Below are 17,615 nucleotides of genomic sequence, written 5' to 3' on the forward strand. Positions count from 1 at the left end.
CAAGCGTGAACACACTTTTTTTTTTGCTTAATTTGGTATATAAATATATAATTGGTTTATAAGCTGGAATGGCAAGTTCACATTTACTTTTGAGTGAGGTTTTGAATTCATAATAAGTAATTGATATTTAAATATTCATAAAATTAAATCTTTTTGGCGAACGGTATGGATTTAATTATAAAATTTAATGGTGACTTTACTTTTACGACTCTAAGTAACGACTTTGCTGTAACAACTCTAAGTAACGACTTTATGTGACTGCTGTCTTTCTTCATGTCGCGACAATTTTATATTAAAGCTAGTCAACTATCGATAAACTGTGATAGGCAGAGGAATGCAGAAATGAACCGACTGTTGCAATAGTAATCAAGGGTACCTTACACTCCTCTGATATTTATAATCCCATATATGTATATATATATCATATGAACACCGCAGTTCACTTCATGCTTATCACGCGCTCATCTCTATTGTAGTGTGTCCGAATCCCGGATACATTGTTGATTCTGTTGTGGCCACATTGTGCAGAAAGTTGGCGAACTCCAAGGTTGCCTGGTTCGTTGGTGGCATGCGACATTAAGCGTGTCAAACAGCGGTTGCTGACAACAAAAAAAGTGTTGGCTCTATGAAGCCATATGTTTACCGTTGCCTTTTCGTTGCCATGTGCTTATTTTGGCTGCAGCTTTGGTTGCATTACTCTCGGCACAGATATGTATGTCTGCCCATAAATCATAAGCCTCCAATAGCGGCACAAAAAAATATAAGCTGCGCCCAGCACCAGTTGCACCAAAAGAAATGTGACCCGATTTTTGGGCTACCAAATTGAACCAAAAGGCGACAGTTTTTGCAAAGAATTATTAATTGCATCACGTGCTCGACTCACAGGAAATTCTTCACGGCAGCAATGAATACGAAATGTAAATGAGTAGCAAAAGTGTGTAAAACTGAGGCAAAACACTTTAGAATCAATTTAAGGATTTGTCATTTTATAATTACTTGCACAAAAACTAAGACAAAAAGATCTGTTATCCATTCAAAAGTGAATAGAACACAAAAGGAATATCCAGCTGCTACGATTACATTTGAATTAGGTACTTGGAAATTCAAGTGCTCAATGGAAACTAGAAAACCTAGATATAAAGAACATATAGCCATGCACTTAAGAATGAGAGAAATACTATATTTTAATGCTAATGATGTAATTTATGACAAAATATCTATAGACCACCTTATACTCTGTCTGATACTGTAGACAAATAATACGTATATTCAAATAATACGCTATATATTGCGTATGCCTGGCAAAACATGTTTTAAGAAAGTGATTATAAATGTATGTCTGAGAGTAATCGACAATTTGCGTTATTGATTAAGTTCAGATCAGAGAAGTCAAAGTAGTTAGTGATGCTTAAAAGATAAAGATTGGTCATAATTCTATTTACGTTGTCCGCTGTCAATTAATTTTACAATTTCCACTCTTCTGCACTATTAGCGTATAGCCTACTGTATGTTCATTAAAATTTCGCAAAATTTTTATTCGAAAATTCATTAAGAATATCTTTACAATCTCGATTTTGGTACGCTTAACAATTAATTTGTATACATCAATTAAATGTAGCAGGTATCTAATACTCGAGTATACTTGAAGCTAATTTTATAATTTATTCTTATGGATGAGCTTGACACTTCACGGACATTACTTCTAAGGTAATTAAATGATTAAATATTATTACTATATTATATTATTACTATACTATACTTTATTATATTACTAACAAATGAATTTAATGTGACCTACTGTTATACTATCTTGTGTTAGCCAAAATGCTGTCAATAATTAAAATCCAGTTTATAATTGTGCTAAAACGTGTTTGAACACAGCTTGATTTAAGCCAAAAATCGAAGTAATTCGCATCGCAGTCTTGCGCGCTTCAATTCATTCGAAGTTTAACTGTCGCGCGATCAACACATATTTTAGAAAACAGAAAGAAACTCAAATAAATCATAAACAAAGTTTTGCGGCTTTTTTTTTTGAAGATGGAGATTCAAAATCAGTTGATTAAACTATTTGCTATATTGATGGTAATTGTGTTAGTTCTATCTACTCCGGTGTTACTATTGGCCGTAATGTTATTCAAAATCTGTCAATGTTTCAAATGTAAATCCACCAAGAGTATTGTCGGTGAGGAGGCTGTGGTAAGTACTCAATTGTTTTAAAAAAATATAATATTAGTATTCAAATGAATTGATTACTTAAAATGTAGCTATTATGAGAGGTATCGCTTGAAACTGTGTACCATTGAAATACAGATCTAAGTGCCTACAGCGATTAAATAATCCATATAAATCATTGATATAGTGATAATAAGTATGCTCCTTACTAGTTCTAGATTCTCTAAATGCATGGACGAAGCTTACGAGGGCTCCCATACAAGAATAGTTTCTTTATAGTTTGAGATTCATCATCATTAATTTTTATGAATTCACATTAATCTATTATTTATATAATATATTACAGGTGACCGGGGCTGCTCATGGACTAGGTCGGGCTATAGCATTGGAACTGGCCGAACTCGGATATTGGTAGATATTGATATAAATGGCGCCGAGGAAACCGTATAAAAAATTCACCAGATTTCCAGAGTAAAAGCAAAAGCTTATAAGGTAATTAGAGACATTTAATTGGATAAGAAAATTAAGTGGGATTAAATTGATTTATATTCAAGGTGAATGTAACCAATTTTACTGAAATAACTGATCTTAATGCTAAAGTTACACGAGATCTTGGTTCGGTTACAATTCTTATTAACAATGCAGGCGTAATTTTGTTGCGCAATCCTTTAGATCCTGCACCAGAGGAAGTGCAACGAATGATTGATGTCAATTTGACATCGCACTTTTGGGTAAGTCAAATGATTGATACAAGTTTTGTATTTTTTGTCAAGTAATTAGATACTTTTTAATACATGTAGACGAAGACTGTGTTTCTGCCCACAATGAAGAGGTTGCGAAAGGGGAACATTGTTACAATCAGTTCAGCGTCGAGTAAGTGTTGCTTAATCGGTATATGTTTAATTTCCAGAGCTTTATTTGTAATTATTTCTGTGTTAAATTGTAATAAATCCAGGTCTATTACCCTTTGCCTATCATACCACTTACACTGCAACCAAATTTGGTGCTACCGGCCATATGAAAGCATTGCAATTGGAATTAGCTGTAGAGAAACAGCATGACATCCATGTCACCACGGTAATGCCAATGTTTCTGGACACCAACGATGAGGTGTCTGAACTTGCTTACATTAGCAAGGTAAATCGACTGTATCCCTTGATTAGAGGAGAAACGGTAGCTCGTCGGATAGTTAAGGGAATGCTCGCTGGGGAGAGGGAAATAAAGATTCCATTCATAGTGGATCTTTTGCATCGTATTTTGAAGTAAGTTGTGAATGTATGATGATGATATTAGAATTAATTTAAATTATTTGCAGCTTACTTCCTCTCAGCTGGCAGGAGAGACTGGTTCTTTTATTTGCCTCTAATATGTTTCTGTCGTATAAAGAAATCAGCTTGAATGCTAAGATCCCCAAACAGTGATTTGACCATTTAACTTGGACTGGATTGGATTTCAGTGCAAATCGCATAATAATGTTGATCAATTATTTTTAATCCCTGGTATCTAAGAGTCGAGCATATTCGATGGTACACTAATTATAAAAATGACTTGCATCATAAACGCCATTGACTTCTAAAATAATTAAATATTTAAATACATTCGTATTATAAACAAAGTACCTATCAACATCTATCGTGTATGCTCTACTATTACCTTTAGACTTGATCTGAGTTAATATGAATCATTTTATGAAAATTTGTGCTAAGCGCAGTAGAGATAAGTGCTATAATGTATCGGCATTCGAGTCTTAAGTGTCGCGCGATTAACACATACTTTCGGATACAGAAAGAATTAAAAAACTTTTAGGTGTGCTACTTTGAATATGGAGAGAGAAGATCAGTTTATTATATTATTGACTGCATTGCTGATAATTATGCTTGTTTTATTTAGTCCGCGGTTACTATTATTCAAATTTTTATTAAAAATCTGGGAATGCTCCATTTGCAAACCAACCAAGAGCATCGCAAATGAGGTGGATGTGGTAAGTGTTGAAAATGATAGACTATAACATATACATAGGTTTCATATTATTAATCAGCAAATGTTGTTAATGAAATTAAAAGTATGAACGGTAAGGTATGAACTTTTTACGACTAAAATCATGAGAAATATTTTTCATAATAAACACTTTTCATTTTTCATTTTATATTTTGAATTGTAAATTAGGTCGGGCTATATCACTTGAACTTGCCAAACGCTGTTGTTAATGAAATTAAAAGTATGAACGGTAAGGTATGAACTTTTTACGACTAAAATCATGAGAAATATTTTTCATAATAAACACTTTTCATTTTTCATCTTATATTTTGAATTGTGAATTAGGTCGGGCTATAGCACTTGAACTTGCCAAACGCGGTTGTCATATAGCCGTGGTGGATGTTAACATAGAAGGCGCTGAAGAGACTGTTAAACAAATTCACGAAATATCCAAAGTAAAAGCTAAAGCTTATAAGGTAATTAGAAGACTCCAATTTGATAAGAAATTAAATTAATTAATTTGATTTGCGTTCAAGGTAAATGTTACGAGTATTGTTGAAATAACTGATCTTCAGAAAAATATTGAGCATCATCTTGGTTTGGTTACTATTCTCATCAAAAATGCAGGTATTTTGCTGCCTTGTAAACCTTTGGATCCCGCTCCAGAAGATGTGCAAAGGATGATCGACATCAATTTGACATCACACTTTTGGGTGAGTTGAATGTTTGTACAATTATGTATTGGCCTAATAATTAAATATATATATATATCATATGTTATACAGACGAAATTTGCTTTTTTGCCCACAATGAAGAAATTGCGAAAGGGAAACATTGTTACCATCAGGTAAGTGGGAGGTATGTGAAGGTATATAGTATTACCCTTGCCCTTACACTACATCGAAATTTGGTTCCACCGGCCATATGAAGGCGTTGCGAATGGAATTAGCTCTAGAAAAACAGCATAACATCCACGTCACCACAGTAATGCCACCGTTTCTGGACACTAACGATGGAATTTCTCAAATGGTACATGCAATTAAGGCGAATCGAGTGTATCCCTTGATTAAAGGGAAAGAGGCAGCTAATCGCATAGTTCGGGGAATGCTCGCTGGGGAAAGGGAAATAAAACTTCCATATTTTGTCGATACCTTTCATCGCATTTTGAAGTAAGTCGGGAATGGTTGAGAATGGCATTGGAATAATTTAAAATTGTTTCCAGCTTACTTCCTATCAAATGGCAGGAGGGACTGCTTCTCATAACTACCTCTAAAATATTTCTTAAATTTAAAAAGACTTCACTTGAATGGTTGACTTCCAAACCTGTTTTTTTTTGCTGAAATACACTAATAAACTCGTTAAATGTCTGCTAATTAGACATTTAATTAAACGAATTACTCAAAATTCTATAAGTTTTATTTTAATATATTTAAGCTGTCATAAATATTACAGCCGATTTATTGTTTGACCTTTTGTAGTAATTAATATTTTGTTGATAATTGATTTGGGAAAGTTTTTCCCCAAGCAAAAATAGTTCGTAAGATTTGTAATTAATCCTGGTGATATGATAAATGCACTTATTAAAAATAACTTAAAAGTACATAATGATGTCAAAGTTGTACACTCAAAGGTAGGTTTCACATACTGGCTAAATAACTAAACAGGCAGCATGTAGAGAGAATACTAAGCAAGTAAGAAAGCTACAGTCGAGTGTACTCGACTGTGAGATACCCGCTACCCATTTTGAATAAAAAAATATATTTTGCGATATTTTTCTCAAAATATACCGAATATACTGCAAAAATACTAAAAATATACCAAATGGTATATTTGGTATATCGATATAGTACCGCATTCAAAATATATCATAGACGGCACAATAAACCAGATTGACATCTAAAGCAACTAAGACCCCTAGTATTTACTAGGCGTTTTTGCCCATACAAAAGTATTTCTTTAATAACTCCGACAATTTTTATCTGATCGCAACCAATTGTTGTTATTATTGTACACACTGAAATTCAAAGCTGTAGCTTGAAAATTACGATTGTTATTCGAATTTATTGATTTGCCGGGGCGGAGGTGGGTGTGGCAAAAATTTGAAACAAACATGATCTGCGTGCAAACATAACAAATGCTGTTGAAAAAAGATTATAGCTCTATCTCTTATAGTCTCTGAGATCTAGGTGTTCATACGGACAGACACAAAGACGGACAGACGGACATGGCTAGATCGTCTCGGCTGTTGACGCTGATCAAGAATATATATACTTTATAGGGACGGAGATGCCTTCTTCTACCAGTTACATACATTTCCTGTCGGCACAAAGTTATAATACCCTTCTACCCGATGGGTAGCGGGTATAAAAATAAGAGAACGAGTTTGTTTTAAAAGAGAAGACGAGAAGTACGACAATTTGCTATATAATATATATACCGCAAACCCGCGGTCAACACACAAACTTCGCATGAAATCGTGGAAAGTTTTCAAAATATATATTACTGCTAATGCATAGAAAGTTGAGATAATTAATATGTTGCAATGTTGCTTGTTCTGTCTACACCGCTGCTACTATTAGCCGCAATGTTAACCAGAATTTGTAAATGTTTTATAAATCCACCAAAAGCATCGTTGGTGAGGTGGCTGTGGTAAGAATACTAAATTGCTTTGGTCGTGAATCTAATAATTCAACACTGCAATCCGCTAGCCGTTAACCTGCTTGACAATAGCCAATATCGCCGACGGCTGCAAAGGCACCACCCCCTTGATCTCCCCTTTACGCCACCCAAAGAGTGGTAGTAAGCACAATTCTTGTAAATATCTCCTACATGTAAAATTTTCTGTTATTCTCTTCGTCATAGAATTTTCTTATTATCTTTAGATAGATAGATTGTAAATAAATAAAAAATATAACAATAAAAAAAAAAAATTGTGATATTTGTTATCATCATTTAAAACCAATTTGCGTTCTAATAATTTTTTTTAACAAGTCTGTGACACTTTAAAAACTGATCATTATCATTACCATTATTATTATGGATCACTACAGAGATTTCACCTGCTTCATCCAAACTTATGAACATAATATAACGATTGCTTTTTCTTCTACTCCTCTGCACTATTAGATTAATTAAAATTCCGCAAAATTTGTATTCGCAAATTCATCAAGAAAATCTTTACAATCTCTATTTTGGTAGGCTTAACAATTAATTTGTATACATTAATTAAATGTAGCAGGTATCTCGAGTATACTTCAAGCTAATTTATTAATTTATTCTTATGCATGATTTAAATGATTAATTAAATGTAGCGGGTATCTAATACTCTTATGCTTAATTTAAATTATTAAATAAAGATGTTAGTAATAACAATTAATTGAATGTGGCCTACTAATTGAAATCCAGTTTCTAATTGTTCTAGAACGTGTTTGAACACAGCTGCATTTAAGCCAAAGTGCGAAGCAATTCGTATCACAGTTTAGCGCAATTCGATTCATTCGACGTTTAACTGTCGCGCGATCAACACATAGATTGGAAAATAAAATAAAAAAAACTTAAAATGGAGATTCAAAATCAGTTGATTAAACTATTGGCTACATTGCTGGTAATTGGTTTTGCTCTATCTACTCCGGTGTTACTATTGGCCGTAATGTTATCAAAAATCGGCGAATGTTTCAAATATAAATCCCCCAAGAGTATCATCGGTGAGGTGGCTGTGGTAAGTACTTAATTGTTTTGAAAATTATAACATTGGTATTAATAATGAATTGATTATTTAAAATATACTTATTATACTTATCGTTTAGAACTGTGTACTATAGTTGCTATATTATTATTTATATTACAGGTGACCGGGGCTGCTCATGGACTAGGTCGGGCTATAGCATTGGAACTGGCCGAACTCGGATGTCATATAGCCGTGGTAGATATTGACATAAAGGGCGCCGAGGAAACCGTAGAAAAAATTCACCAGATTTCCAGAGTAAAAGCAAAAGCTTATAAGGTAATTAGAGATATTTCATTTAATAAGAAAATTAAGTGTGATTAAATTGATTTATATTCAAGGTGAATGTAACCAGTTTTACTCAAATAACTGATCTTAATGCTAAAGTTACACGAGATCTTGGTTCGGTTACAATTCTTATTAACAATGCAGGCGTAATTTTGTTGCGCAATCCTTTAGATCCTGCACCAGAGGAAGTGCAACGAATGATTGATGTCAATTTGACATCGCACTTTTGGGTAAGTCAAATGATTGATACAAGTTTTGTATTTTTTGTCAAGTAATTAGATACTTTTTAATACATGTAGACGAAGACTGTGTTTCTGCCCACAATCAAGAGGTTGCGAAAGGGGAACATTGTTACAATCAGTTCAGCGTCGAGTAAGTGTTGCTTAATCGGTATATGTTTAATTTCCAGAGCTTTATTTTTAATTATTTCTGTGTTAAATTGTAATAAATCCAGGTCTATTACCCTTTGCCTATCATACCACTTACACTGCAACCAAATTTGGTGCTACCGGCCATATGAAGGCATTGCAATTGGAATTAGCTGTAGAGAAACAGCATGACATCCATGTCACCACGGTAATGCCAATGTTTCTGGACACCAACGATGAGGTGTCTGAACTTGCTTACATTAGCAAGGTAAATCGACTGTATCCCTTGATTAGAGGAGAAACGGTAGCTCGTCGGATAGTTAAGGGAATGCTCGCTGGGGAGAGGGAAATAAAGATTCCATTCATAGTGGATATTTTGCATCGTATTTTGAAGTAAGTTGTGAATGTTTGATGATGATATTAGAATTAATTTAAATTATTTGCAGCTTACTTCCTCTCAGCTGGCAGGAGAGACTGGTTCTTTTATTTGCCTCTAATATGTTTCTGTCGTATAAAGAAATCAGCTTGAATGCTAAGATCCCCAAACAGTGATTTGACAATTTAATTTTGGATTGGATAACAATGTTCATCAATTAATTCCTGGTATCTAAGAGTCGAGCATATTCTATGGTAATTTTTATTGTTTTTTTTTATTGTGATATTATACAATTTTTTGAACAATAATTATAACAAGTAAGAAAGTTACAGTCGAGTGTGCTCGACTGTGAGATACCCGCTACCCATTTTAAATTAAAAGCAAAATATTGCGGTTTTATACCAAAAATGATACAAAAATATTAAAAATATACTAAATGGTATATTTCGTATATCGATAAATTACCTCATTGAAAATATACCATAGACTGCACAATATACCAGATTGTCAGCCAAAGCAACTAAGACCCCTAGTATATAGGCGTTCTTTCCCAAACAAAGGTATTTCTTTAATAACTTCCACAATTTTTATCTGATCGCAACCAAATTTTCAGGAATCATAAATACTATTGTTATTATTGTATATACCAAAATGCTTTAAAATTACGTTTGTTATTCGATTTTTTTGTATTTGCGAGGGCGGAAGTGGGCGTGGCAAAAATTTGAAACAAACGTGATATGCATGCAAACATAACAAATGCTATCGGAAAAAAATTATAGCTCTGTCTCTTATAGTCTCTGAGATCCAGTGTTTCATACGGACAGACGGACAGATACACAGACAGACAGACGGACATGACTAGATCGTCTCGGCTATTGATGCTGATCAACAATATATATCACTCATAGGGTCGAAGATTCCTCCTTCTACCAGTTACATACATTTCCTGCCGGCACAAAGTTATAATACCCTTCTACCCTATGGGTAGCGGGTATAAAAATGACCTGCAGCATAAACGACATGGGAGGTAAGTATTTTTAACATGAGAAGACTTTTTTTAAGTTAACGTAGACTTGTATTATGTGAAGGTATATTACCACTGCCATTTAATACTGCTTACACTGCATCAAAATTTGGTGCCACCGGGCATATGAAGGCGTTGCGAATGGAACTAGCTCTGGAAAAACAGCATAACATCCACGTCACCACGGTAATGCCATCGTTTCTGGACACCAACGATGAGATTTCTCAGATGGTTCACGCAATTAAAGCGGATCGAGTGTATCCCTTGATTAAATGGAAATCGGCAGCTAATCGCATAGTTCGGGGAATGCTCGCTGGGGAAAGGGAAATAAAACTTCCCTATTTTGTCGATACCTTTCATCGCATTTTGAAGTAAGTCGGGAATGGTTGAGAATGGCATTGGAGTAATTTGAAATTGTTTCCAGATTACTTTCGATCAATTGGCAGGAGGGACTGATTCTCCTAACTACCTCTAAAATATTTCTTAAATTTAAAAAAAACTTCACTTAAATGCTTGATTTCCCAACTGTTTTTGTTTGTTTGTCTGCTAATTTGACATTTAAACGAATTACTCAAAATTCTATTAGTTTTGTTTTAAAGATGTCGAAGTTGTACACTCAATGGTAGGTGCTTAATTGGATGTCTGACATAATGGCTAAATAGCTAAACAGGCAGCATGTAAAGAGAATACAAAAAAATGCAACCCCAAAAATCTCCACACAAGAATCCTCGCTTAAAAAATTGTTACTTAAAAGCTATTCCTATGTTATTCATATTTATTCTTGTTACTATTTTTTGTAAATTTACAAATCCACCAAAAGCATCGTTGGTGAGGTAGCTGTGGTAAGAATTTTAAATTGCTTTGGTCGTGAATCTAATAAATCATTAAATTAGTGTTGATGAAATCTTACGCAGTAAGCCAAAAAATAAAAACTTGTTATAATACAAATTTGTTTTAAATTGTGATATTTGTTATCATCATTAAAAACAAATTTGCGTTCTCACAATATTTTTAACAAGTGCAGAGATTTCACCTGCTTCATCCAAACTTATTAACATAACAATTGTTTTTTCTTTTATGAAATGAAGAAACTGCGAAAAGGAAACAGTTTAGCTTCATGTAAGTGTTCTTCGATCAGAATGTTTTTGAAATTTGCATTATTTTTCCATTGATCAATGTAGATCTCTGCCCCATGGCCTATAATACCGCTTACACTGCGAGTAAATTTGGTTCAACCGGTCACATGAAAACTCTTCGCTTGGAGCTAGATTTAGATAAATAGCACAACATAATTTAACCACGGCAATGCCAATATTTTTGGACACCAACAAGGAGATGATTGAGATTATCCATGCTTATGCGGGACATAAACTGATTCCCGTGATTAAATGAAATGTGTAAATTTAAATAATGTGCTGTATATTGTTTATGCCTGGCAAAACATGTAGTAAACAAGTGAGTAGAAATGTATGTCTGAGAGTAATCGACAATTTGCGCTATTGATTAAGTTTAATATAAACAAGTTCATATTGTGTTTCTCGTAGTCTCTGCAGGGTGATATGAATAGCTTCAACTAATCAAATTGTGCTATTTCAGATTATGAGAAGTCTAAGTATATTAAGTTTTCGTTAGTGATGCTTGAAAGATAAAGATTGGTCATAATTCTATTTACGTTGTCCGCTGTCAATTATTTTTACAATTCCCACTCCTCTGCACTATTAGCGTATAGCCTACTACTATGGTAATTAAAATTTCGCAAATTTTTATTCGCAAATTCATTAAGAAAATCTTTACAATCTCTATTTTGATACGCTTAACAATTAATTTGTATACATCAATTAAATGTAGCTGGTATCTAATACTCGAGTATACGTGAAGCTAATTTTTTAATTTATTCTTATCCATGATTTAAATGATCACTTATGTAGCAGGTATCTAATACTCGAATATACTTGAAGCTAATTTTTAAATTTATTCTTATGCTTAATTTAAATGATTAAATAAAGAATTTAGTACTAACAAATTAATTTAATGAGACCAACTAACTAAAATCAAGTTTCTAATTATTCTAGAATGTGTTTGAACACAGCTCGATTTAAGCCAATGATCAATGTAATTCGCATCAGAGTTTAGCGCGATTCGATTCATTCGAAGATTAACTGTCGCGCGATCAACACATAGTTCGGAAAATAAATAAAAAGGTTTTGCTGTTTTTGTTTTTGAAGATGGAGATTCAAAATCAGTTGATTAAACTATTGACTACATTGCTGGTAATTGGTTTTGCTCTATCTACTCCGGTGTTACTATTAGCCGTAATGTTATCAAAAATCGGAGAATGTTTCAAATATAAATCCCCCAAGAGTATCATCGGCGAGGTGGCTGTGGTAAGTGTTTAATTGTTTTGAAAATTATAATATTGGTATTAATAATGAATTGATTATTAAAAATCTATCTATAATGAGGTAACGTTTGGAACTGTTTACTATTGTAATATAGTTCTATGTATTAAAGCTAATACATATTTATGAATATGCAAGCGAAGTGCGTACAGCGATTAAAAAACCCATATATATAAATCATTGATATAGCGATTGATTTAATAGGAAGATAGGGCCGAAGCTTACGAGGGCACATAGACAAGATTATTTTCTTTATAGGGAAATTAGTTTGAGATTCGTCATCATTAATTTCTATGAATTCACATTAATATACATAGTTGCTATATTATTATTTATATTATATATTACAGGTGACTGGGGCAGCTCATGGACTAGGTCGGGCTATAGCATTGGAACTGGCCGGATTCGGATGCCATGTAGCCGTGGTAGATATTGACATAAATGGCGCCGAGGAAACTGTAGAAAAAATTCACCAGATTTCCAGAGTAAAAGCAAAAGCTTATAAGGTAATTAGAGATATTTCATTTAATAAGAAAATTAAGTGTGATTAAATTGATTTATATTCAAGGTGAATGTAACCAGTTTTACTCAAATAACTGATCTTAATGCTAAAGTTACACGAGATCTTGGTATGGTTACAATTCTAATCAATAATGCGGGTATTCTGCTGCTGCGTAATCGTTTAGATCCTGCACCGGAGGATGTGCAACGAATGATAGACGTCAATTTGACATCGCACTTTTGGGTAAGTCAAATGATTGATACAAGTTTTGTATTTTTTGTCAAGTAATTAGATACTTTTTAATACATGTAGACGAAGACTGTGTTTCTGCCCACAATGAAGAGGTTGCGAAAGGGAAACATTGTTACCATCAGTTCAGCGGCGAGTAAGTGTTGCTTAATCGGTATATGTTTAATTTCAAGAGCTTTTTATACCCGCCACCCATAGGGTAGAAGGGTATTATAACTTTGTGCCGGCAGGAAATGTATGTAACAGGTAGAAGGAGGCATCTCCGACCCTATATATATATTCTTGATCAGCATCAATAGCCGAGACGATATAGCCATGTCCGTCTGTCCGTATGAACACCTAGATCTCAGAGACTATAAGAGATAGAGCTATAATTTTTTTTCGAGAGTATTTGTTATGTTTATTTAAAATTTTTGCCACGCCCACTCCTGCAAATCAATAATAACAAGAGTAATATTAAAGCTAGACGTGACAATTTTGGTATATACAATAACAACAATGGTGTGACAATTTGTGATTCCTGAAAATTTGGTTGCGATCAGATAAAAATTGTTTAAGTTATTAAAGAAATAGTTTTGTATGGGCAAAAACGCCTTCTATGCAGGTGTTGGATGTATGCGTATACGTATATACATGCTCGCCTCTATATTTGTATCTGTATGCATAGAGGCACTGCGTTGTGGTACTCGAGGAACTCGGGTTCGAGCCCGCTCGGGGTACAAACTTTTTTATTTTTTTTTTTTAATCGTATTTACAACAATTATAAATAAAAATTGTGGATTTAATTAAAGAAATACTTTTGTATGGGCAAAACCGCCTTCTATGTATGTATTGTACGTATATACATGCTCGTCTATATTAGTATCTGTATGCATAGGGGCTTCATAAGCAATGCGATAGCTCAGGTGGTAGAGTGCAAGCCGAGCATGTTGTGGTTCGAGCCCGCTCGAGGTACAAACTTTTTTTTTTTAACCACCCGGTCGGTAGTGCTCGAGTTCAAATCCCGATCGAGAATACATGCATATTTATTTTTAATATTTTGAGATTATTACCGTAATATTTTGCTTTTATTAAAAATGCGTAGCGGGTATCTCACAGTCGAGCACACTCGACTGTAGCTTTCTTGCTTGTTTTTAATTATTTCTGTGTTAAATTGCAATAAATCCAGGTCTATTACCCTTTGCTTATCATACCACTTACACTGCAACCAAATTTGGTGCTACCGGTCATATGAAGGCATTGCAATTGGAATTAGCTGTAGAGAAGCAACATGACATCCATGTCACCACGGTAATGCCAATGATTCTGGACACCAACGATGAGATGTCTGACCTTGCCAACATTAGCAAGATGAATCGACTGTATCCCCTGATTAAAGGACAAATGGCAGCTACTCGCATAGTTAAAGGAATGCTCGCTGGAGAGAGGGAAATAAAGATTCCATTCATAGTGGATATTTTGCATCGCATTTTGAAGTAAGTTGTGAATGTTTGATAATGATATTAGAATTAATTAATTAATTTAAAATTATTTGCAGCTTACTTCCTCTCAGCTGGCAGGAGAGACTGATTCTCATATCTGCCTCTAATAAGTTTCTGTCGTATAAAGAAATCAGCTTGAATTCTAATGTCCCCAAACAGTGATTTGACAATTTAATTTTGGATTGGATTTCAGTGCAAATCGCATAAAAATGTGGATTAATTATTTTCTATGTATCTAAGAGTCGAACATATTCGATGGCAATTTTTTTGTTTATCGTGATATTATACGATTTTTTTTTACAATAATTATAAAAATGACCTGCACCATAAACGCCATTGACTTCTAAAATAATTAAATGTTTGAATACATTTGTGTTTTAAAAAAAAGTAGCTATCTACAGCTATCGTGTTGTGCTCTACTATTACCTTTAGACTTGCTCTGAGTTAATATGAATCATCTTATGAAAATTTGTGCTAAGCACAGCAGAGGTAAGTGCTATAATGTATCGGCATTCGAGTCTTAAGTGTTGCGTGATTAACACATACTTTCAGCTACAGAAAGAATTAAAAAACTTTTTGCTGTGTTACTTGGAATATGGAGAGAGATCAGTTTATTAGATTATTGACTGCATTGCTGATAATTATGCTAGTTTTATTTAGTCCGCTGCTACTAATATTCATAATTTTATCAAAAATCTGGGAATGTATCATTTGCAAACCCACTAAGAGCATCGCAAATGAGGTGGCTGTGGTAAGTACCCACTTGTTTGGAAAATTATAAACTATATTCATAACTTAATTGTACTTATGTTCATATTATTTATCACGAATTGTTGGAAATCGTATTTGGAAAAATAATATGAAATTAAAAGTTTGTATGTTACGGTATGAACTTTGTACAGCTAAAACACGGCACGAAATTGTAGTATTTTTTTTTCATAATAAATACTTGGCAAATTTTTTCATTTTATATTTTATAGGTGACCGGGGCTGCAGGTGGATTAGGTCGGGCTATAGCACTGGAACTTGCCAAACGCGGTTGTCATATAGCCGTGGTGGATGTTAACATAGAAGGCGCTGAAGAAACTGTTAGACAAATTCACGAGATATCCAGAGTAAAAGCTATAGCTTATAAGGTAATTAGAAGGCTCCAATTTGATAAGAAATTAAATTAATTAATTTGATTTGCGTTCAAGGTAAATGTTACGAGTTTTGCTGAAATAACTGATCTTCAGAAAAGTGTTGAGCTTGATCTTGGTTCGGTTACTATTCTCATCAACAATGCGGGTATTCTGTTGCACAGTAAACCTTTGGATCCCGCTCCAGAAGATGTGCAAAAGATGATCGATGTCAATTTGACATCACACTTTTGGGTGAGTTGAATGTTTGTACAATTATGTATTGGCCTAATAATTAAATATATATACATATCATTTGTTATACAGACGAAATTTGCTTTTCTGCCCACAATGAAGAAATTGCGAAAGGGAAACATTGTTACCATCAGTTCTGTGGGAGGTAAGTTTTTTTTTTTAAATGAGAAGACTTTTTTAAAGTTAACGTAGACTTGTATCATGTGAAGGTCTAGTACCCTTGCCCTTTAATACTGCTTACACTGCATCGAAATTTGGTGCCACCGGCCATATGAAGGCGTTGCGAATGGAACTAGCTCTGGAAAAACAGCATAACATCCACGTCACCACGGTAATGCCATCGTTTCTGGACACTAACGATGAGATTTCTCAGATGGTTCACGTAATTAAGGCGAATCGAGTGTATCCCTTGATTAAAGGGAAAGAGGCAGCTAATCGCATAGTTCGCGGAATGCTCGCTGGGGAAAGGGAAATAAAACTTCCCTATTTTGTCGATACCTTACATCGCATATTGAAGTAAGTCAGGAATGGTTGAGAATGGCATTGGAATAATTTGAAATTTTTTTTACAGCTTACTTCCTATCAAATGGCAGGAGGGACTGATTCTCTTAACTACCTCAAAAATATTTCTTAAATTTAAAAAAAACTTCGCGTAGTACATATATTTGAATGTTTGACTTCCAAAACTGTGCTTTTTTTTTGCTAGAAACACTAATAAACTTATTTGCAATCAAACGAATTACTCAGAATTCTATTAGATTTATTTTAATATATTTAAGCTGTCATATAACATGTACAGCAGATTTATTTTATATAATTATTGTAGTAACTCTTATTTGGGAAACTTTTATTCCCAAAAGAGTCGTCCAAGCTCAAATCCTTCGTAAGATTTGTAATTAATCCTAGTGATATGATAAATGCATTTATTAAAAATGACATAGAAGTACACAAAGATGTCGAAGTTGTACACCAAATGGTAGGTGCTGGCTCAATAGCTAAACAGGCAGCCTTTATTAATTATTAATTTCTTTGATAATAGATTTATAGAAGTTTTTATAATTTGATAGATTAGAAACATTCATTTCGGTGTAGAAATGTTGTAAATTGTAAATTAAAAAAAATTTCAATTAATCTAGACACATTTCTTTGCAATACCAGAAATTGCTTCATAGACAACTTTGTTTGTATTTACATACATCGGAAAAAATAATTTGAATAGTAGTTTTAAAACGAGTTTGTGTTAACGACACATTTACCGAAAGTATTCAAATCGTTATCTAGCATGGCTCACACGATATTAAACTGTCGCGCAGTCAACATAACATTTTCGCAAGAAATCGCAGAGAAAAATAATTAATTTTTTTAAGAGTTTTTGCTGCTGTTGCTTAGAAAATGGAAGCTGTTAATATGCTGATTAAACTATTGAGAACTTTAGGTGTAATTCTGATTGTTCTGTCTACTCCGCTGCTGCTATTAGCTGCAATCTTAACCAAAATTTGTGGATGTTTCATTTGCAAATCCACCAAGAGCATCACAGGTGAGGTGGCTGTGGTAAGTACGGAAATGTTAAGAAAGCTTCAATTAAGTTTATTTCGAGTGAATTTCTTAGATTTGTATCTATACAAATCGTGAAATTATTGCTCATATAAATTAATGCTACAATTAATGTGAGATAGAAATGT

General features: G+C 33.7%; 5 protein-coding genes and 1 pseudogene across 5 annotated transcripts; all 6 read left to right on the forward strand.

Annotated features, from left to right (window-relative positions):
• Nucleotides 1-2,730: 2,730 nt before the first annotated feature.
• Nucleotides 2,731-3,608, forward strand: LOC132785684 (estradiol 17-beta-dehydrogenase 11-like). The gene is made up of 4 exons (XM_060791885.1): nucleotides 2,731-2,903; nucleotides 2,973-3,045; nucleotides 3,128-3,434; nucleotides 3,488-3,608. The coding sequence occupies exons 1-4, from the start codon at nucleotides 2,871-2,873 to the stop codon at nucleotides 3,591-3,593; spliced, it is 519 nt and encodes a 172-aa protein (XP_060647868.1). The 5' UTR covers nucleotides 2,731-2,870; the 3' UTR covers nucleotides 3,594-3,608.
• A 784-nt stretch (nucleotides 3,609-4,392) lies between these two features.
• LOC132785125 (17-beta-hydroxysteroid dehydrogenase 13-like) lies at nucleotides 4,393-5,322 on the forward strand (annotated as a pseudogene).
• A 2,315-nt stretch (nucleotides 5,323-7,637) lies between these two features.
• On the forward strand, nucleotides 7,638-9,159 carry LOC132785348 (estradiol 17-beta-dehydrogenase 11-like). The gene is made up of 6 exons (XM_060791414.1): nucleotides 7,638-7,867; nucleotides 7,997-8,152; nucleotides 8,215-8,391; nucleotides 8,461-8,533; nucleotides 8,616-8,922; nucleotides 8,976-9,159. The coding sequence occupies exons 1-6, from the start codon at nucleotides 7,709-7,711 to the stop codon at nucleotides 9,079-9,081; spliced, it is 978 nt and encodes a 325-aa protein (XP_060647397.1). The 5' UTR covers nucleotides 7,638-7,708; the 3' UTR covers nucleotides 9,082-9,159.
• Nucleotides 9,160-9,857: 698 nt separating this feature from the next.
• Nucleotides 9,858-10,304, forward strand: LOC132785126 (hydroxysteroid 11-beta-dehydrogenase 1-like protein). Its single transcript, XM_060791119.1, has 2 exons — nucleotides 9,858-9,932; nucleotides 9,994-10,304. The coding sequence occupies exons 1-2, from the start codon at nucleotides 9,905-9,907 to the stop codon at nucleotides 10,302-10,304; spliced, it is 339 nt and encodes a 112-aa protein (XP_060647102.1). The 5' UTR covers nucleotides 9,858-9,904.
• A 1,784-nt stretch (nucleotides 10,305-12,088) lies between these two features.
• Nucleotides 12,089-14,841, forward strand: LOC132787066 (estradiol 17-beta-dehydrogenase 11-like). Its single transcript, XM_060793950.1, has 6 exons — nucleotides 12,089-12,313; nucleotides 12,679-12,834; nucleotides 12,897-13,073; nucleotides 13,143-13,215; nucleotides 14,248-14,554; nucleotides 14,617-14,841. The coding sequence occupies exons 1-6, from the start codon at nucleotides 12,155-12,157 to the stop codon at nucleotides 14,720-14,722; spliced, it is 978 nt and encodes a 325-aa protein (XP_060649933.1). The 5' UTR covers nucleotides 12,089-12,154; the 3' UTR covers nucleotides 14,723-14,841.
• A 139-nt stretch (nucleotides 14,842-14,980) lies between these two features.
• On the forward strand, nucleotides 14,981-16,661 carry LOC132787067 (estradiol 17-beta-dehydrogenase 11-like). The gene is made up of 6 exons (XM_060793951.1): nucleotides 14,981-15,311; nucleotides 15,541-15,696; nucleotides 15,757-15,933; nucleotides 16,006-16,078; nucleotides 16,143-16,449; nucleotides 16,505-16,661. Exons 1-6 carry the CDS (start codon nucleotides 15,156-15,158, stop codon nucleotides 16,587-16,589), a joined length of 954 nt encoding a protein of 317 aa, XP_060649934.1. The 5' UTR covers nucleotides 14,981-15,155; the 3' UTR covers nucleotides 16,590-16,661.
• Nucleotides 16,662-17,615: the final 954 nt, after the last annotated feature.

Source organism: Drosophila nasuta, chromosome 2R, assembly GCF_023558535.2.
Source record: "Drosophila nasuta strain 15112-1781.00 chromosome 2R, ASM2355853v1, whole genome shotgun sequence".
NCBI classification, from domain to species: Eukaryota; Metazoa; Arthropoda; class Insecta; order Diptera; family Drosophilidae; genus Drosophila; species Drosophila nasuta.